Source organism: Corvus hawaiiensis, chromosome 3 (genome assembly GCF_020740725.1).
Source record: "Corvus hawaiiensis isolate bCorHaw1 chromosome 3, bCorHaw1.pri.cur, whole genome shotgun sequence".
NCBI lineage: Eukaryota > Metazoa > Chordata > Aves > Passeriformes > Corvidae > Corvus > Corvus hawaiiensis.
The window spans coordinates 104473890-104494008 of NC_063215.1; the positions used below are offsets into that span (position 1 = coordinate 104473890).

General features: G+C 38.2%; 1 protein-coding gene across 14 annotated transcripts in view; it reads left to right on the forward strand.

The window, feature by feature from the left end:
* CDC42BPA (CDC42 binding protein kinase alpha) overlaps positions 1-20119 on the forward strand; it is a 184477-nt gene that overhangs the window by 109149 nt on the left and 55209 nt on the right. For 12 of the 14 annotated variants that reach the window (XM_048297409.1, XM_048297415.1, XM_048297411.1 and 9 more), the window contains exons 10-17: positions 745-824; positions 1858-2024; positions 2455-2577; positions 6900-7033; positions 8666-8908; positions 9159-9269; positions 14602-14849; positions 19713-19818. In XM_048297409.1, coding sequence (XP_048153366.1) covers positions 745-824; positions 1858-2024; positions 2455-2577; positions 6900-7033; positions 8666-8908; positions 9159-9269; positions 14602-14849; positions 19713-19818 — 1212 coding nt within the window. The remainder of the gene's footprint in view (positions 1-744; positions 825-1857; positions 2025-2454; positions 2578-6899; positions 7034-8665; positions 8909-9158; positions 9270-14601; positions 14850-19712; positions 19819-20119) is intronic. The other 2 variants (XM_048297416.1, XM_048297422.1) reach the window with 1 other exon arrangement.

Consider the following 20119-nt stretch of genomic DNA (forward strand, 5'->3'; position numbering starts at 1 on the left):
CAATAATCATCTTCTTAGGGGTTTTTTTTTGGGTGACTGTAATGGCCATCTCTAGCAGAGCAACATAAACCTTGCATCTTGGGGTTAAACAGGAGGCTTTTAACAGAACATTTAAGAATATTAGAACTTAAAATGGTTCAAATAAAATAACAACAGGGTTCTTTTAGCCTGAGGAGAAACTCAAAGATTTGTCTTGGTTTGTAGTTCTTTGTCTGGGAAGAAAGAGGAGCAAGGAATGAAGAAATGGTCAAAGCACTAATGGGATTAGAACACTCTGTTGTATTACTACTTTCTAGTAAATGCCTGCTGATTGTTCTCTCCAAATAGAGATGGCCCACTCAGAAGTGGGCTGGTAATTCTACAGGCAGGAAGCCCTGTTGACTGAATAGCAGAGAGGAGTACAGCAGGGAATAAAAGGCATTGCTCTTTGTGCTAAGAGCTTCTTGGAAAAAAGAAGGAATAAATTGGCATCTAATATGTGTAATATTCTGCTTTCCTCCAACAATAGCCTATTTCATTAGAAAAGCATTTTTATGTTAGTGTGCTCTGTTTTTGTATATGTTAAATGCTATTATAAATAGATTTAGTTGATGCTGTTTCATATTTGGGCTGTAGATAAGCATGACAGTGAATATAGTTAATATGATACTATGGCTAACACTTCTCATATGGTTAAACTGGAAAGTCTGTTTCTTTTAAGTCCAGTAGAGTACTGCTTATTCAACTGTACTATTATTTTTCTAGGAAACAATGCCTCCACCATCCCACACTGCATTTTCTGGCCATCATTTACCATTTGTGGGTTTCACATATACAAGTAGCTGGTAAGTTAAGAGTTCCAGAATTGTTTGTAGGTTAGTTACAGAGTATTCTAACTTTCTGTCTTTGAAACCTATTGAATAGATATCAAAGAATGTGGTTTATTGGGGAAGTTGCTAGGCCATAATATAAAATGCTGTGTTCAAAAGAATGAGCTCTCTGCAGGTAAAATTTACATGAATGCAAAGGTCAGCACATGTGCTCTGGGGAGTTTTGCTGAGAAAGGTAGTTATTAGACAATGTATAAAGTTAACTGCACATGACAAAGTTAAGGCTAGATTTGTGGACCCAGGCAAAACGGAGTTTATTAGACATTAAAACCAGTTTTATTTCTAGCCCTTTGATACTTCTGTAACTCTGAAAAGAAATTTCATTAAAATTGCTTTAATTGATATATGGTATTAACGTTGTATTTATTTCACTCATTTCCATTGCTAAATTAAGCAGTAACAGGGAAGTCCCTGTGTGCTCCTTGTTGTTTATGGAAATAAAGAAAGAATGTTTACAACCATTGAAAATCCAGGCCTATGTTTCTGCTGGGAATGTGACTATGTCCTAGAATGTCCTAGACTTCAAAAGGATTATTTGCATAAGTAGTAGCATGGGTACATGAGTAGCCACAGCATTTCTGACATGTCCATGCCCTAGTTGTTATGGGATAATTTCACACCATTTGTTGTGATTGTTGTCTTTAAAGCATTTATGACACTTGACTATTTTCAAATGAACTGTTACTGTAATCTTACTGTCTAGGTTGCTCCTTTTTGCTATCTGGCTAGCATAGACTGTCCCTAATGATTTTTAATCAGGAGTTCATCCACTTCTGTGTAACAAAAAATACATTGGGGAGATCAGGCATGCTAGGTAAAAATGAGTTCAGTTTTCAATGAGCACATACTAACAAGGTATTCTTTGATGTTATAATAAATGGCATAGTAATTAACAACTTACCAAACTGTTTACTGGTTGATGTTTTTATAGCACTATTTTAAACCAGCCTGTTGTAAAATCCATTACTACTTATTTTTTTTCCCCCAGTGTACTTTCAGACCGCAGCTGTCTAAGACTGACAGCTGGACCACCCTCCATGGATCTTGATGCCAGCATTCAAAGAACTTTGGAGGATAGTTTAGCAACAGAAGCTTATGAGAGGAGAATAAGACGTCTAGAACAGGAAAAGCTTGAGCTTAGTAGAAAACTGCAAGGTATGGTCATTAAAAAATCACTTTTTTAACTTCGATTAGCTTGCAGCTTTTTTATACTGTGGAAAAAAAAGTAAATACTCCTCCTGGAATTCTTTCTAGCAAAAAAGAATTCTGTTCATTATTTCTGTTGACAAATTAAGCTTCTGTTACTCTTTATGCCTGAAATACACCATGTATGCAACTTCTTATGCTAACTTTGTTGTCACTGTACCTTGATCACTATGGCATAAACATTTCATTCTTAGAATTTCTAAGAATTTAGTTTGCCCAACTGACAGTTACTGAAAAACTGGCACTTAATAGTTTGAAATTAAAAAGTGTAGAATACCCAGTGCAGGGTCTTTGGCATGTCTTAATTTATCAGTAGTATCTCTTTGATTTCCTCAGATATCAGGAGTAATTTGTCCCTCTCTCTTCCACCTTTTTCTAGAGTCCACCCAGACAGTGCAGGCTCTGCAGTATTCAACAGTGGATGGCCCAATAACAGCAAGCAAAGATTTAGAAATTAAAAGTTTGAAAGAAGAAATTGAAAAGTTGAAGAAACAGGTAACAGGTATGTTATAAATACTAATGTAAAAACTGTAACAGGAAACTGTATTTTGTCAAGGGGTTTTTTTCCCTCCAATTTTAATGCTCGTTTTCCTTAGCTTTCTAAAAGAGTTTTACAGTCTGTTTTTACTTTTCATTTTACCCCTCACTCTTCCTTTGTAGGTCAACATTTTCTCCAAATTCAATTTAATTTGAGTTGTCCAAGTGTCAGGGAGTAGTGAAGGGTGTTTTTCCATGAGAGAGGACACAATGGGCCATGAGGCTGCACTTCCAGCAGCAGAACTGACCAAAGAAAACTGCCACCAAAATAGGTCCTGCCTATATCTGCGTGGCCTCTTTTTGATCTGTGCATTCCCTGAACTCTCCCATGAATTTAATTAACTCAATTAAACAAGGCAAATGCTGTTAGAGAGAATTTAATCAACTTACGGTCAGATAAATCACCACAAGGTGGGCAATAGAAGCATGTGAGGAAAGGGAGATGAGAGGGAGAAGAGCCACCTTTCAGCTCTGCTGTCAAATGAACTGTCATTGCTTACAAAACTGAACATCTATTTTCTTTGCTTCTGAGACTTCTTGAGGATTTTATGAAAACTAAAGTTTTGGCTATCAAGTACCTCCGTACTTTAGGCTTGAAAAGTGGTTTTGAAAGCTGTCCAGCTTAAGAGATTAATTTTTTTAATTAATGTTATGCTGCCTTTCATCAGAACTCCCAAACTAGTCAAAAAGCAAAGATCTCCTTAGTCCAATATGTGTATTTTACAGAGGCAACTGGAGACATTTAGGGAATGATCCATCTTTTTCCAGCCTTACTTTCCCAGATTCTGGGCAATTCATGTTTTAAGAACTTGAGAGGGAGGGCTCATACTGCACAACCACATTGAATATAGCTATGAGTGAACCATTTGCTGTCTATTTAGCTAATGCCTTTCTAGCCTACTTTAAAGGCTAATTACTAGTATTCAGTATTCTTGATTTGATGTTCTGAATTAAGTTAAAGGGGATTTTCTCTCACAGTGATTCATAGCACAGCACTCCTGCTATCCATCTCTATAATGCTGTCTTTAAAATAGGATCTTGAGAGCAGAGACATCTCAAAAAAAGGAAGAAAGGAAGCACAGCAAGATATTTTTTTTTTTAAGGAAAATTAACAAGAGACTGTTTAGGTATCAGGTCTGGAACCAGAGAAACACGGATGAAAATCCAATTAATCTTACAGAAATAGGAAAACGTCTGCATTTTGTGTGAAAAATCAGCCACAAGTAGTGGTAGATACATCTCTATTATATGGCCATATTTACCTGAGGCAAAGGAAAAAGAAACAGCCAGAAAGGTTGGAGGAAACTACAAAAACCATTTGTTCTGGTTTGTATTTGTGACAAGACTTCATTCAGTTCCTGAAAGTGTCAGGAATGCCAGCAGTGACACCCTCAGAAAGAAGAACTTGAACTTCACTTGCAGACACTTCAGCTGATGTGTTTAGACTCTGCAGCTGCCTCACAGGGCAGGAGCAGCAATGTGTGAGCTGCAGAGTGCAGCACACAGATTATAGCCTGTTAAAATCGTGTAGTCTGAAAAAAGCCTGCTACAGATACACAGTTGGACAGCTGCTCTGGCGTGATGCAGCAGTTTTGTATTGTACCATAGGCATTATTTTCAGATGGGAACACGGCTTAGCTAGCTCAGGGAGGATCACTCTGGTTTGAGTGATGCCATGTTGGCACTATGTCAAGACAAAGGTTTTTGTGAAATTTCTCTCCAGCCAAATGTCCCTCCTCTTGCTGCTATAATGAGGATAAAGACAACATGATCAGAAACCCCTGCTCTGCAACAGTCCCTAACTCTGATTTTGAGTCTTTGGAACCACTGAAAAGCAACATTTACAAAAACAGCTTTTGAATGAGACCAGCCATTCACAGAAAAGCATCAGGATCAGCTTTAAATTATATTTTATTCTTTACTATTGAGCTGCAACTTAGATTTTAGTTCATTGCTGAATGTATCATTCTCTTCCTTTGGTAAGGAAAAAAAGAAATAGTAAAGGCGTGGAAACATTCCCCAACACAATTGCTAGCCCTTTTTGAAATTGAAAAGCAGTCAAAGTCTGGTGAAGGTGGTTGATAATGGGAAGGTTTTTCCTGAAGTAATTTTCTGCTTCACACCACATACATGTTTTTGTATTTATTCCTAGACAGAATGTATACTTTTGGAGTTCAGATTGGAAGTGAATAATGGAATCAAATGGGGAAGATATCTTGTAGAATTGTCTAACCCATCCCCAGTCACCACACAACTTTGCCAGGATATACTTGAATGCTTTGTCTGATCCACCCATTTGTTAGAAAACACTCATTTGTGCCTTAAGATGTAACTAATACAAGCAAATTTGATAAAATAAAAAGCAAATGCTCTATTTTGCTTGATTTTATGGGGGTTTTGAGATAGATTTTAAAACTATATTAGTGACAGAATGCAGAAACAAACCAAGTGTTGGCCATGTCTGAGTGCTTCCAAATGTAGGGGAGCTAGTTCCAGGTTTTCGGGATAGCCTTTAAAAGATCTCATTTTTCTACTAGATCTGATGAACTTTAAGAAGGTTCAGTTCAGGTGCAGAGCTGAACTTTTATGCTTTGGGCTCATCTCTTGGACAACTAAATGTAATAACACATTACAGTGAGTGTTTGCATATATTATCTAAAATGTTAGTTACTACTAGGGTGATTAAATGGAAAATTACCATTTACAGCACATTATATCACAACTAGCTTTTTGTTACGTTCTTTTAACCTGTTTTACTGCCTCTTCTGAAGCTGTAAGAGTAAACACCTGCTTAAAAAGGTAATAAAGAATGAACTCAAAATCGTGTCAAATTCAGGAGTGTCGCCGGGGGGGCTTAGAAAAATACATTTTTCTTGTCTAGCTGGTTTTCCAGGAAATGACAAGCTAGCATATGCTTTCAATTTTTGAGGTCAAAGTTATAATTTTTGTTCGCTAAGTTACATAGGAGAAAACTTTGAGGAATCTTTAATATTGCCAAATATGTAAAGGGCAGCAATGAAAGAAGAAAACAGAGCTGTGGAACAAAGTAGTTCATGCACAGAAGAGAGATTTATCTTGGCTCAGCAGAGCCATATATAAACTTTTTTTCACTGGTGACTTCGGAGTAGACTACATAAGGGAGGCAGTTAATAATTTCTGGCTTTGAGTTACATCTCTTATTTAAGTGCATTCTTTTAAAATTTTAAACAAGAGTCAGTGAATTAAAACAATAGTGCATATTTTTCTGGGTATAACCTAATGGTATTAATTTGCTTATAAAATTCTTGTGTTTCAGAAATTAACCCTCTTAAAAATGGATGTGTTTTTATATTTGATTTCTCCAAGAGCCAGTCTCTTAGGGTAACATTTATGAAAATGTAGTTAAAGGCTCTCATTAAGAGTATAGATGGGTTCCTGTTCTTTGGGTAAATACAAATGGTCTGAAGACTTGCCACAACTGAAATACAAGACAACATGTCCAGTGATTTCACAGAACTTGGAATTAAAATTACCCTCATATATATCTTGCTTAAAAGTCTTGTTTTTAAGTAAAAACTACGAGGCAAAAAAAACCTCCACTCGCTAGAAATTTTCAGTTGCCATATTTTATGAATTTTCAGTTTTTCTTGTAGAATTTGAGGGTATTTATATGACATTATTTAACTGTGCCATAGAAATATACTGTCAGTGTGTAACTGACTGTTGGTAAGAAACTGGCTGCAATAGTTCTCCTTTATTTATAGTAGTAATAAAGCAGATCACATAAAAACAAGTGGTTTTCACACTAGAAATAAGTAAAATCAGCTGAAGTTAATTTTAAGAGTATCGACAGGAGAACACTTGCCAGCTCTTGAGTGACCCATTATTTTTACTGTTTCTTTCTGGGGGAAATTGGAGGGAGGAGGGAGAGTGTTTATAATTACAGTGTAATAAAAGATGTATTGTATATTACATCACAGCACATAAAAGTCAAATGTATAAGTTGTGTTAAAGCATACATTACAGAATTATGTATAGAGCATGGTTATTATAATGTGAGAAGACAAATTGTTATCATTTTCTGTGTTGTATTTCAGCAAGCTATGACCTTTCATTCTGTTCCCTTAAAAGCAGATAGTGGCAGCTGAAACAACCTGCTCCCTATTCTAAACCAGAGAAGAATTGCCTTATTTTGTGCTTAAATGGAAACCAGAAAAAAAACTGAAGGGGCTTCAAGCAGCTAGGCTATGCTATTCTAGAATTATGATTTTTCCCTTAGAATATTTCAAATTCTGCTGCTTTTTCTAGAATCTGGTCAGCTAGAACAGCAACTCGAGGAGGCCAGCACTGCAAGGCGGGAATTGGATGATGCTTCCAGACAAATAAAGGCTTTTGAGAAGCAAGTCAAAACACTGAAGCAAGAGAGAGAAGATCTTAATAAGGTAAAAGCAATTAGTCAGCAACTCTTCTGAACCCTCAAGACTGTTTTATTTTTGTTCATTTTGCTTGTAATAACTTTCAAGTGTAAAGCTAATGAGCAGATAACAAGTGTGTAGCATGACCTACTTAGCTTTCTGCCTTTTTTTCCTGAAGAAAAGGACATTATTTAACACGTTGTCTGTGTGACTGCTGGGTGGTCCTAACTGATTGCTTCCAGATCGTGAACAACTCCATGATCCAAATTGCACAGTGGCTGCAAAAAAGGTTTTATAGCTTCACATTAAGGTGATAATTGTAGGGAGGGGTTAGAAGACAGAGTAGAGAAGAACTATCCTAGACAATTTAATCTGAAGTATGGGGGAAACTTTAACAGTGAAAAATGAGAAGAATATGGTATTAAGGCTGTGTCACAGAAGTGTTTCCAGAAGGGAGATGTGAAAAATTGCCCAAATATGAAGATTGAAAAGTAATTTGAAATAACTACTGTTAAAGAATAATGGAATTTATTTCTTCTTCTGTATCTCCCTGATCTCTCATTTTCTTATTTATAACATACTGTCTTTGATGCCTATTTTTTGTATTCATTATTAGATCAACCTGTAATCAGGTGTGAAATACATAAACCTGTTTTTCATCATGATTATATTGGCCCAGTATTTTAGAGTCCGTACTAAAGTTGATGTGCCAGCTGTGTTTAACACTGTTTCTTCTGACCCTTAAGGCTCCTAAAATTTTGAAAGCTGCCAGTTTGTCCCAGAAAGACCATCTTTCTTCTAAACCAACTCATAGTGATTAGGACTTCTTTTTAAGAACCTTAGAAACATTTTTAGATTTACATGGATGTCAGCAGTGCCAAATACTAATTTTTCCTGTTGATCTTCTCTTTATCCTGAAATTTGCTTTTCCTTGCTTCTTTGTTCTGCTCTGGTTTGACTGAACATCATTGACCTATGTAAACTGTTGTGGTCCCTCACTGGTAGTGTGGTGGCACAAATCTAGGGCACAGCAAGCTTTGTGAAGCTAATGTGCTGTGGAGTTATCACACACTAGCAGTGTTATTTCATGCTGGTTCTTTGAAAAGAATAGTTATCATATATTGCTTTTATTCACTGCAGTGTTTTGTTGCCTGAAACTTTCTCTAATATTTGATATGAAGGTACAGTGTATGGAAATCATTCTGCAGGCCAGTTTTCAAAAGCTTTTTGAGTAAAAATTTTCATAGAGCAGAGTTTTCCATTCAATGCAAAAGCTTTTTTTTAATCATTTAACACTTGAGATTCTTGTAATTTATTTAAGTACTTTTTAAAAAACAATGCTAATGACATTTTTGCATAAGAAAGCAAGGTATTTTTATATTGTAATGCAAGTGCTTGAAAACCATTGTGTTTACCTGTAATAATGGAGTAGATTCCTACTTGGTTTACATTTATGCAGTTTAACTAACTCCAGTAGTGTAAAACATGCCTCTTTCCTTATTTATAGAGGCATGTAATCTGTATTGTAGATGCATTCATGAAATAAAAAAAATACATAGTTTCTATTCACTCTGGAAAAGGCGTTAGATGCACATCCAAAGACAGAATTCGCCTTGCAGCTTTCTAGGTTTATTACTTAATTCTTTTTTTAAACTGTAGGAACTGGCAGAGTCTAGTGACAGATTAAAATCCCAAGCCAAAGAGCTGAAAGATGCACACAGCCAGCGGAAATTGGCAATGCAGGAGTTCTCAGAGATGAACGAGCGGCTGACAGACTTGCACTCTCAAAAACAAAAGCTTGCCCGCCAGCTCCGAGATAAGGAGGAAGAAATGGAAGTGGTGATGCAAAAAGTAGAAAGTTTAAGGCAAGAGTTACGCAGAACAGAGAGACTTAAAAAAGAAGTAAGTGGTGAGAAGACTGTTTAGACTCTATGAAATAAGTTATATGTAAGGTTTTCTGAGTCTTTTTTTTATTTGTAAATCTTTAACCTTTTGTTTGTTGTTTCTAACAGTACCAGTTTTGTTTTCTAAGAATTTGAAGTGTTCAGTTTGGTGCTGAAGATTTCTCTCTTATATTGAAAACCATCAATAGATTTTGGAAAAAAAAAAAAAAAAAGAATCCTATCTATTAAAAACGTATGTACTTTTGTAGCTGGAAGTCCAAGCTGAAGCTGCAGCTGCTGAGGCATCCAAAGACAGGAAATTGCGAGAGAGGAGTGAACAGTACTCTAAACAGTTGGAAAGCGAAGTAGAAGGGCTAAAGGTTAGTCTGTTTTGATATTAACACCTGCAAACTTACTAGTCAACTAGGACTTGGATCTGTTTGATTGCTTTCAGATGTAGGACAAAAGGGTTTTGTCAGTCTGTCACTTCAGTCAGTGCTAAATGTTAATGCAGGCATGCATTGCATTATTGCCCAGAAAAATGAACGTTTGCCTGATGTGCTATTTCTTCATACTCAACCGTGTCTTGCCACACTGCTTCCATTAATCTTTATTTAACTTTATGTGTTAAAAGCTTTTTTTTAGCATAGGATGGTTGAATATTTGAAGATAAACCTGCATCTGGGCAGGTTTCTGTGTAGGTGTTCTGTCTGCTGTGTTGTTCCTCGTGTTTCCTGCACAATAGGTGTCAACTGATGTAACTGTAAAGGAACAGTTTTAGCACATTCTGCCTCTCAGCCAGATGATGAGGCATTTTTGCCCAAGAACAGCATTGAGCATGAAGGTTTTGTTTAGATTGATGAGATTTCTCACATGTGCATGTGATTTTATGAGAAGAAATTTAAGGCAGCCAAGAATGTTAACTGTTATTTTATTCTGTGATTTAGCATTTTATGCATTGCTCTAAAGAAGTTAGGCTTACTCAAAAATTGAATGAGAAAGTTTTTAATTTACATATGAGGATTGCTGTTCATTTACAGTGAAGTCCTGTTCCAAATGTTTCATGCAGTAGGGTAATTCTAAACTTTTTGGGCAAAACGTGAGATTAGTCCTAATCTGGTCTTAATTTAAATCAACAACCAAGTTTTTTTTCATTAGAATTCTCTGGGGCATTTATCAACATTAAATTATGGCACAAAAAAGTCAGTGGTTTTTTGCAAACACTCTTTTATTTGGCCTTCCTTTGCTAAAAGAGAATAAGGAAATCCATTCAATATGAAGTTTGGATTAATAAAGTTTCTATTGCTGTGAATTCAGATTGTTATCTGAAAATTAACGTATTTCTTCTGCTTCCATGAATCTTTCCTATCAGCAAAGAGTTTGTATGACAGTTTAAGAGGCAAGAAGAATTTATGGGAGATCTATTGAGAATAAATGATATGCTGATTTATAACAACAGGGCAAGTCTATCAGAAGAGGAAAAGGGAATTTTAGCTTTCTTGGTAATATTTTACAATTCAGTAAGCACACTTATCTTGTGTGGTTGTTGTGATAGTGCACGGTCCATTCAGTAAAAGCTCTGCATGGTTCCTTAGATAAGTTCAGGGAGTTTTCCTACACAAAAGTATTTAAAGAAGAAAGGAAGGTTTCTCCAAATGAGGAGAAAAGACCATAAATGATGGCAGGTTAAGTGTGAACAGGATATAGAGGGCTAAATAAAGAGAATTTAGGAAGCACTTTGCAGTAGATGCTCAGAGTGATTGTGGGAAGTTCTGTAAATCCAAAGCAGAAAACCTCAGGAAACTCATGAGGCTGCTTGGGGATGCAAAAGGCAATCTCTGAGCTAATAGGGCTGTGGCAGAAATGCTCCACCAGGCTTTCGTGTGTCAGACTTCACTGCTGAAGCAAGGGAGATTGCCACTGTCGAGGTTTGATGCTGGCTAAGCGCCAGGCACCCAGGAAAAACTATTCACTCGTTTTCCTCTGCTATGGCTAAGCAGAGATGGGGAAACTAAAACGAAAACTTCTTGAGTCGAGATAAGGATATGGGGAAAAACATTTTAAGGACAAGACAGGCTGAAAACTTAAACAGTAAAAGGAAAATTTATTATTAACAGAATTAAAAGTAAAAAGGGTAACGAGAACTAAAATAAACCTTTAGAACACTTATTTTCTTCTCAGCCCCTCCCTCTTTCCCACTGACAGTGCAAGGAGACAAAACATGAGGGTGTGGTCAGTCTTTCACTTTCTAAGAATCTATCTTCAGTTCGTTCAGGGAAAGGAGCTTTTTCTTCTGTTGTGCCGTGGGGTCCTTCCCACAGGAGACAGTTCTCTATGAATTTCTCTGGCGTGGTTTTAATTTTCACAAACAGCAGCCCTCCCCCCTTCCCCCCCCCCCCCCCCCCAACCTGCTGTAACATGAGTCCCTCCCACGGGCCAAGCAGTCTTCCCAAAACTGCCTAGCATGGGTCATTTTAGTTCATGAGGTTTAGTCTTTTAAGGATAAGTTGTTCTAGCTTGGAAGCAAGGGTTCTCTTTCTCTGTCTCTGGAAGCAAGGCTCTTCTCTCTCTGAGTTCCTCACTAGATTTCAGCTTTTCAGCATCCACCTGCTCCAGCGTGAGCACTCTTTCTCATGGGCTGTGAGTGATCTCTGCATCCCCCCACGCACCTCATGAATTACAGGGAAAGAATTCGTTGTGTTATAGTCCTCACCACAGCTTGCAGAGAGATCTCCACTCCGATGCTTGGAGCACCTCCTCCCTCTCCTTCTTTTCTGACCTCAGTGCTGCTATGTTGGTTCTCCTCACGTGTCCTCCCTTTTTTTCCATTTCTCTCACTCGGAAGAAAATTGTTGTCCGTAGGTATTATTGTTCTCAAGTTCTGTTAATTGAAAAGTCCTAATAGAGCTTCGTTGTGCTGAAAAGGTTGATCTTGTCTGTGTTCCGTGTCGGGCAATTGTTCACCACGTTTTTGTCGCTGGCCATGTGGTCGCTGCCAGCCCCACGTGGGTGTCCCCAGCCGCGCCATTCCCGGCCTCGGGAAGGCTCCAGCCCCGGGAGGGCTCCAGCCCCGACCTCAGGGGCACTCCCAGCACTGCTCCCGCCGCGGGGTCTTGGCCGCGCAGCTGCTCGCGGCACCGGGATGGCTCCTCCAGCGGCACGGCCCTGGCCGCCGCGCCGTGAGGGACCCCCTCGGAGGGGAGGAAGAAGGAGAGCTTCCCGCGGTTTTTCCTTTCTTAGAACATCTTAAAAACATCTTAAAACATCACAAAGGCGCTACCAACTTCTCTAATTGGGCTGGTAAAGTGCCCATCGTCAGAGCCTTCAGCGATTGGCTCTGTGCCGGACACAGTAGAAACTTCTAGCAGCTTTCTCCCGCCCACCGAAAACCAGGCTGTGTTAAACTAACACAGCCGCACGGTGTGTTCTTGGCAGCAGGTTGGGCAGGTGAGCTGGGTGGTTCTGGGGTGATTGCAGGAAGCAGGAGAGCTGGCAGGTGCGTCAGATGTGAAGTCACCTGAGGGAGTTCTGAAGGAGCTTAAATGAGAAGAGAGCTGCTGGCCAAGATGTGAACCCTCTTATTACAGGCAGCCCACTGTGCCACTGTAACTCTCGTTCAGATCATCTGGGGAGGTGCAGAGTACTGGCTGCAGCTCCTTCCTTAGGAAAGGAGTAGAGGCTGTGGTAGAGGATAAGGTCAGAGAGTTCCAGGATGAAGCAGAGCCTATTGGGAAGAAGGCAGTGTGCCTTCTATCAGGCCAAGTCCTGCAACACTGACCTGCTGGGGTTCTGCAAACTTGTCAGTGAAGTGTGTGGACAGAGGGGATCCTGTGGATGTCATGCATTTTCAGTAAAATCAGACTCACTCAGCAGTGTGCCCTGTTAGCCAAGGGGGGGGGGGGGGGGGGTGCATTAAACAGCAGCTGTCAGTGTGCCCGGAGATGCATTATGTCTCAGTTGCACCATTTGTCCATTTGAAATAGGCATGTATGAAAACATCTATTTGGAATATATGTTTTCATCAATTCAAAATGTATTCTTTGTTTACTATATCTCTCCAGTTCTCTAAGCCATTGTTCAATACCGTTTGGCTTTCTCTTCTACTGCACCATCTCTCTTATGGTTCTAATAGCGTCTTTTTGTTGTGGTAAAAAATGTGCAATTCCAGGAAAACATTTTATGTACTTGATAGATGATGTTGCAAAGCCTAAACTTTCTCTGTGCTCCAATACCCTGTGTGTGTAAGCAATTCAGGATGTTGGGCAGTAACAGACAAGTTCCATAGTTAACTGCCTGTGCATGACAGAAAATTCCTATGCTTGCTTTTTAAAAAAAAAAAAAAAAGAAATCTTTCTTTCTCCAAAGCACCTCCTGTTAGGATGGCATCTTCCTTTTCCAGTTTACTGTTCTGCATCCTAAGGGCAGAATTTTAGTCTTACATCAAAACAGATGGTTGTTTTGATGAGTTAGAGAAAACAGTGCAGTAGCAGCACATCTCTGGCTCGTACATTTAGGGGGTTTTGCAGTTTTTTGCTGACACTAACAGCAAGGCCCAGCTTTCTCACAGAATTTGTCATGGTAGAAATTCAGCTCATCGGAGTGTTCTGCAATGACAATTAGCTCTTAAATCGTGTTCATACATCAGCAAAAGAAAATTACCCAAAGCCAGTCCCAGTTAAGGGTGACTGAGAGGTTTCTAATATCTCATGGTAAGAATGGAGATATAATTAACAAAATATATTTGATCCTCTGGACAGTGTGACAAAGTCACCATAGGGAAGTAGATTTTCCAGTTACGTGCACTTTGTCAAAACACAGTGTTTTTATGAATTTCCTTTCCTTAGACTACCTTGAATTGCATATTTTAAAAAACAGAAAAAAATTCCAAACCAGGTTGTCCATATGTTGGCATTAGAAAGTTATTTCCGTACTTGGATTTCAGTGCATGTCGTGCCACTATCTCATTTTGAACCTGATCTTGCTCCTCCTCTATGTTATGGCAGGACATTGAGTTTAGTGAGTGCAGCATTTGGTGCAAATGTGTATGTATCCTGAAGCAGTGTGTAAAGACTATTGAAATGCCAGAAGACCTCACTAAGAGAGCTATGAAACTTCGAAAAGTGAAGTAATTACTCTTATTGTTTAAAGCTTGTTTTTTCCTGTTAATCCACTGTGATGTAAATGATCAGTTTGAGTAAAATAGGTCAGGTTTCCCTCCTGACTGATACCATCCATACAGTGTTTCTGTAGCTAGATTTTAGCATTCAGTTAACGCTCTGCTTCTCTTAGTATAGCTTTTCCAGAAATTACTTTTCCTTCAGAACGTATTAACTGTATATCCTAGTCCTTATTCTGCGTTTCTGAAAGTCACTTGAACTTATTGCTGTCAGCTGTGTGAGTGGAAGCATCAAAGTCTTTAATTCTGTGGTCACTTTCTGACTGCATTTAAGGGGAGTCAGAATGTGACCAGAGATGTTTAAAGTGATGATCAAATTTTCAATGGCTTGAAAACTATTACTGCATTTAAATAATCAAATAATAGAGTGTCATTCAGATTTATGCTGTAACAAATTTTGAAAAAAAAGTGAGTTAGTTATGTTTAACTCAAGGCTCTAATGGGATATTTTCTAAACAAAGACTTAGGAATATCAAGTTGTTACTAAGCATAATTTTCAACATTCTTGAGTGTTAATTTGGGGCTGTTTATTTTAGCAAAAACAGGTTGGCCGCTCACCTGGCGTAAGCAGTATAGAACACCAGCAAGAGATAACTAAATTAAAGGCAGACTTCGAAAAGAAGAGTGTTTTCTATGAAGAAGAACTATCTAAACGTGAAATGATGCATGCTAACGAAATAAAAAGTTTGAAGAAAGAACTGTGGGATGCAGAGAGGCAGCAGCTTGCCCTCAAGAAGGAGATCATGGTTTTGAAAGACAAGTTAGAGAAAACCAGAAGAGAAAAGTGAGTACTGTATGAAATTTACCTTTTTTTAACCTTTTGAAGTCTCCTAGTATTGTTCCAAACACTGTCACTTCCTTAAGTGTAGTGCAGACTGTTGGACTTTGGCTGAGCTGATGCCAGAGTTGAAAACGACCACCTTTAAAAACAGAACAAAAATCTTCACATCCTTGTACTGAAACAGCTAATTTTACACCAGAATTGTTTTACTGGCTGACCGTTCCAAGGGTATGTAACTTGAGGTACAGACTTGTAGCTCAGGGTGAGTTTACCTCTGAAGCTCATGTTGCACTTTAAAATGGTTTTTTGACATTTTTCTTTTATTTGGTATTTTCATCTTTTGACGCAAAACTGATGTGTTAGAGATCAAGTATTGTTTACATTTCTGCCAGCGCAGGAACAGTCACTTAATGTGAGCTGAGGCTAATCCATGCTGGGTTCCATCCAGTGTTAACATCAGTCAGCAGACTACTGTGGGCGTAAGCTAGCTGCTTTATCTCTTCTGACATGGTAATTTGTCAGACCTGCTTTTTTCTCTCCCACATGGAGGAGCTTATAACTGGCCTTGAGATTGTTCCTTGAGGCATTCATCAATAAAAAGAAGTTTTTCTGTTGGATGGTGTAGTAGTGGGAATAAGTTAAAAATTGAACATGTTCATTCATAAAAAATTCAGAATGCTTTATAGATGCTGACATAGATGAGTGTTTTTGCTGCTGTAGCAAGATGGCAAATGAGAGAAAGCATGGAAAAGTCCCTGCTGAGAGCTTAGCCAAACTGTAGCAAGTCCTTTAAATATAAGTAGTAAATTAAATACAATTTTTTTCCAAAAAGTTCATGCAAATAGAGGTGGAAACACTGTTTCTCTGGTAAATTGTATTCAGCAGGGATCGTAGATCATACAGCCTAGAATGCAGTGCATGAACTGTTTCCTCCTAGCATGCAGCTGGACCTACTAACAACGCAGGAGTTTGCTGTTTTGTTCTAGGTGGAGAGGTAAAACTTGCCTCAGCAGCATGTTTTCATTGTGACACAACTTAATGGTCTTGCTGACCAAAGAGTTACAAGTGCACAGAAGGCCATTCTGTCTTGTAAAATATAAAGGTGATGGTGTGACACTCTTTTAAAAAAGTGCAGCAGTGTCTTGGGAGGAGCAATATTCAAAAAAGGATCATTAATACTTCTTTCTGCAGGCTAAACTGTTTGTAAGGTTCATACCACCAAGCAGCGACCAGACCAAAAATTCCTCCTTTCCCAATTCTGGTATTGTACAGCTGCAGACATTCTAACTAGATGTCCATCTAGTAAAATAACAAAGGTTGATGTGCTTCATGCTAGGTAGCTCATAAACCTTTTTTCAGTCTGTTCTCTCTCTATAAATGAAAAAAGAACTGGGTACAAATCTAGAATGGCTGCTGTCATAACCAAGTGTTTCTTGTAGTATTTCAAGTGTTTGTGTAAGAAAGCATTTTAAAGCATGAGCAGAAATGTGTCATATAACAGGTATCCAACACTTGGCTCCTCATGGGAAGGGCTGCAGCATCATGTTAAGACAGGTGTCCAGGCACATGATGAGTGATTGCTGAAGGTCTGATCTTGTCTGTCTTTTGTTAAACAAATCTGCAGAATCTCATGCAAATGTTAGGACTGCACAGAAAGGCAGAAGTCCACCGTTCAAATTGTGCTGTAGTTTGACTTCAGCAATTTTGAAGGGAAGCTCAAGCATTGGGAATGCAGGAATTGCTGTTGCTACTCAATAGTTGGTAGTTTTCCTTAAAAGAACGTAGATTTTCTGTTTCTGCTTATGCATATTGTTTTTAGCTTTTGTAGTCAGGCATGAAAAGCTTTTTGTGAGTCTTCCAGTAGAGAGGTGTTCAATATAAGCACTGAAAAGGAAGCACCTGGAGGCTTTGTGCTGAAATAAGTGGAATTATTTCAACAATAGGCTTGGGGTGGGTGTGGAGTTGAAGTATGCTTTTACAGTTTGGCAAAAATATTTTAGTAGTCTAAAAGTAATTTTCAGTGCATATTAAAAAAGATCTTGGTAAGAGGATGTGGTTGTATTACTTTGTAATCTGAGTGAATTACATAGGTTATTCTAAGCAAGGATCAATAAGAGCTTTGACAAAATCTGTATGTAGATTTCTGTGTAACTTGCATGTTGGTGGTTTCTGGTTTGGATTTTTTAAATGGATATTTTTCTTTGTTTGCTTCAATTTTAAGCTTTCTAACTTTTGCTATTTCAAAAGCATAAGTCTTCAGGGGAGAGAAACTACCTTCCCGTACAAAATGAATTGCCCTTTGCTGAAGTCTCATAACATGAGTGCTATTAAAGTTGGAAGCATAGGAACACAGTATCAGGCCAGTGATCTGTGTAACATGAGATTCCATTTCTTAGAATTGTCATTAGGAAATATTTCAGAAGAAGATGCAAGAAACTGTGTAAAATAAATCACATTTGTAGAAATTTCTTTCAGGCCTGTCATTTCATGATGGATTTATAAAGCAGAGAGCTTTATAGAACAGCATTTGCTGGTTTTAAATTGTGTGATATAAAGAAGCCTGGGGGCTGGTGTTTGTTTCAGGTCTATTTTTCTAGGTTTCAAAGCAGTAAGATAAAATATTTGGCCACTTTATACGGATGCAATAAGGAGCTGGAATGACAAAGTGATACCATAAAGTAGTATTTCACATTGCTTGCATGTGGTTTGCTGCAGTTTTACTGATAAAAAGAAAGCCGGGTTGTGTATGATTTCTTAACTTGAAGAGCAGACACCTAGCTAAACGTTAGATGAGAGAAGTTTGATGGGAGAGGAGGATGCCAGGCTTCAAAGCAAAAGCATTATTTTGATCTTGCTGGCTGTCCAAGGTACACCTATGGAGTCTGTCACAGTTCTGTAGTTTACAGAGTCGCTGTTTGGGTGTGATGGATTATACACACATTCTCCTCTGTTTCAAATTTATCTTCATTTCTGTATTATACTGTAGTAGTCTGACTGACTGGGGTAATGACAATCACCAGCTGAATTAAGAATGTAAAATACAGAAAATTACAAATATGTTGGGCTCTTTCACTAATCCATAACTTCTGTAATCCACCACCATTTATGGCTGCTTTGAGCCCTAAAGCCTTAAAGGAATAAATCTAAGACAAATACGGAATTAAAAATTCCTAAACAAAGCCATGAAAGCTGCGTAAAAGAAATTCATTAAAAATTAGTTTGGTCTTCTATCTGCAAAATTAGCTTTGAATCTACTCCTTGAAAACAGAAGCAGGACCTGTTATTAATTCCTATGACAGCCAATGCTTTAATCTCTTCCTGCCTTTTCCCTACACAGCTGATCATATGCATGGAATCTGTTGCAAAAAAGGAGTGGTGGTGAATTTCAAACTTGGCATTTAAACAGTGAGATAGTATATAACTTTACTAGGATGAAGTGTTATGTTTCAAAGGATGCCTAGCAACATAGAATTTCACCATGAGTCTAACATGTACTAGATTTCAAAGAGTGGTTGAAGCACTATGTGAATTTCAAATTAAGAGTAGGAAATTCAAACCAGCATTACTCTTAACTGGGTTTGCTGTAACCACTGACATTTCTCATCTTTGAAGGGTGTTCTCTCAATTTGGCAAAGCTTTAGTAGTTCTGTATCTCAGAAAAAGCAGCAAGAATGTATTTTATCTTTGCATTGTGCAAAATTCTGATCAGTATCTAGAAAAACAATTGCAGTGCTCAAGACAAGGCTTCCCCTGGATTTTATTCTTACAGAGTTAACCTTTAATACTGGGCACTTTTTCAAGTCTTTTCAGACTGGACAGTGGTATTTGCTGAGTGGATATTTCTGTATCTGTGGCACTTACAGGATAGTTCCATCAACCTGCTGATGATCTTTGTGCCAGTGACCCAAATAATTGGTGAAAAGGTGAATACAAGATGCAAGGCTAGTGAATCTGAAAACAGTAGATACAAGGTGGGAGTTCCACATCTAAAACATTACTGTGCACCACTTGAAGGAAATTCCATGGGGTTTTTTGGCAAACAGAGGGCCTGCAGCTTCATTTGTTTTCAGGTTCTCACATCCATTGTGCAAGATCGAAGCTGATATTGAGCAGAATCAACCAGGGGTTCTCCTCTACTGAGAAACATCCATGGGAGAAGGGAAGGTTTGGGGGAAACAGCTGCTGTGAAACTTTTTCAGAAAGAATGGTCCAAACTTGCTGTAGAATCTGGTGATATTAGGAATGTAAAAGTTATCCATCCACTTTTTGCTCATAGTGAATGCATGACACCTGAATTAACAGTTCACATGTGTCTTCTGGCTGTTCTGAATTGCCCAAAGACTAGCCCATACAAGCTGTGCTCATCAGAGACCCAGCCCCAAGTGCTCTAATTTAGCTTCTGTATGCTCTGGTTTCGTGTGTGCTCATTTTTGCCGGTTATTCTGTGTGAAACTTGGAGTTACAGAAATGTGTGTGTTAAAATAATGTTCATGTGAGCTGAGAATGTACCCTGAGCATTTTACAATATGGACACGCACTTCGGTCTGCAGGATTACAGCTGCTCAGTGTTCAAAAGATACATCTGAAGAATAAAATTTGCGTAAGTGGGTTAATAAACGTTGGCTCGGTGGAGCTCTGTTAGTTTTGTACTGAAGGATTCTGTACTGTCTAATTCAAAAATTTAGCAGGCTGTCTTGTAGTCCTGAGATGGTGGTATATTAAATGGCTTAGTTTTAATAGGCTGTGTTATTATCACTGTAGTACTTCCCTCCAACATGTGTGTGCATTGATCTCTTTGTGTTTAAGTGAATAATGGGGTGAGTTAGAATAGAAAACTTTCTAATTCTACTTGACTTTGTTTCTTAGCCAAAGTGAAAGAGAGGAATTTGAAACAGAGTTCAAACAAAAGTATGAACGAGAAAAGATTCTGCTGACAGAGGAAAACAAAAAACTTACAAATGAACTTGATAAGGTGAGTGCTGATTAGTTAAGCCCTGAATTTACAACCAGTGTATGCTATGTACAAATTGGACAATATGGAGCTGCATTGGTTATAACTACCTTTTAACTGAAAGTAGAAATTGATGTTACACAAAAAATTGGTGATTAATATTAGATATGAATAGTGTCTACATGCATCTGAACTTGAGAAGGCATGTGCATATATATGTGCATATATGAGTATTTATGTGTGGGAATGGAATTAGATGGTCTTAATTTTGGTAAGATTAATTCTAGACAACACTGTAAGCCAAAAAAGAAGGATTATTTCA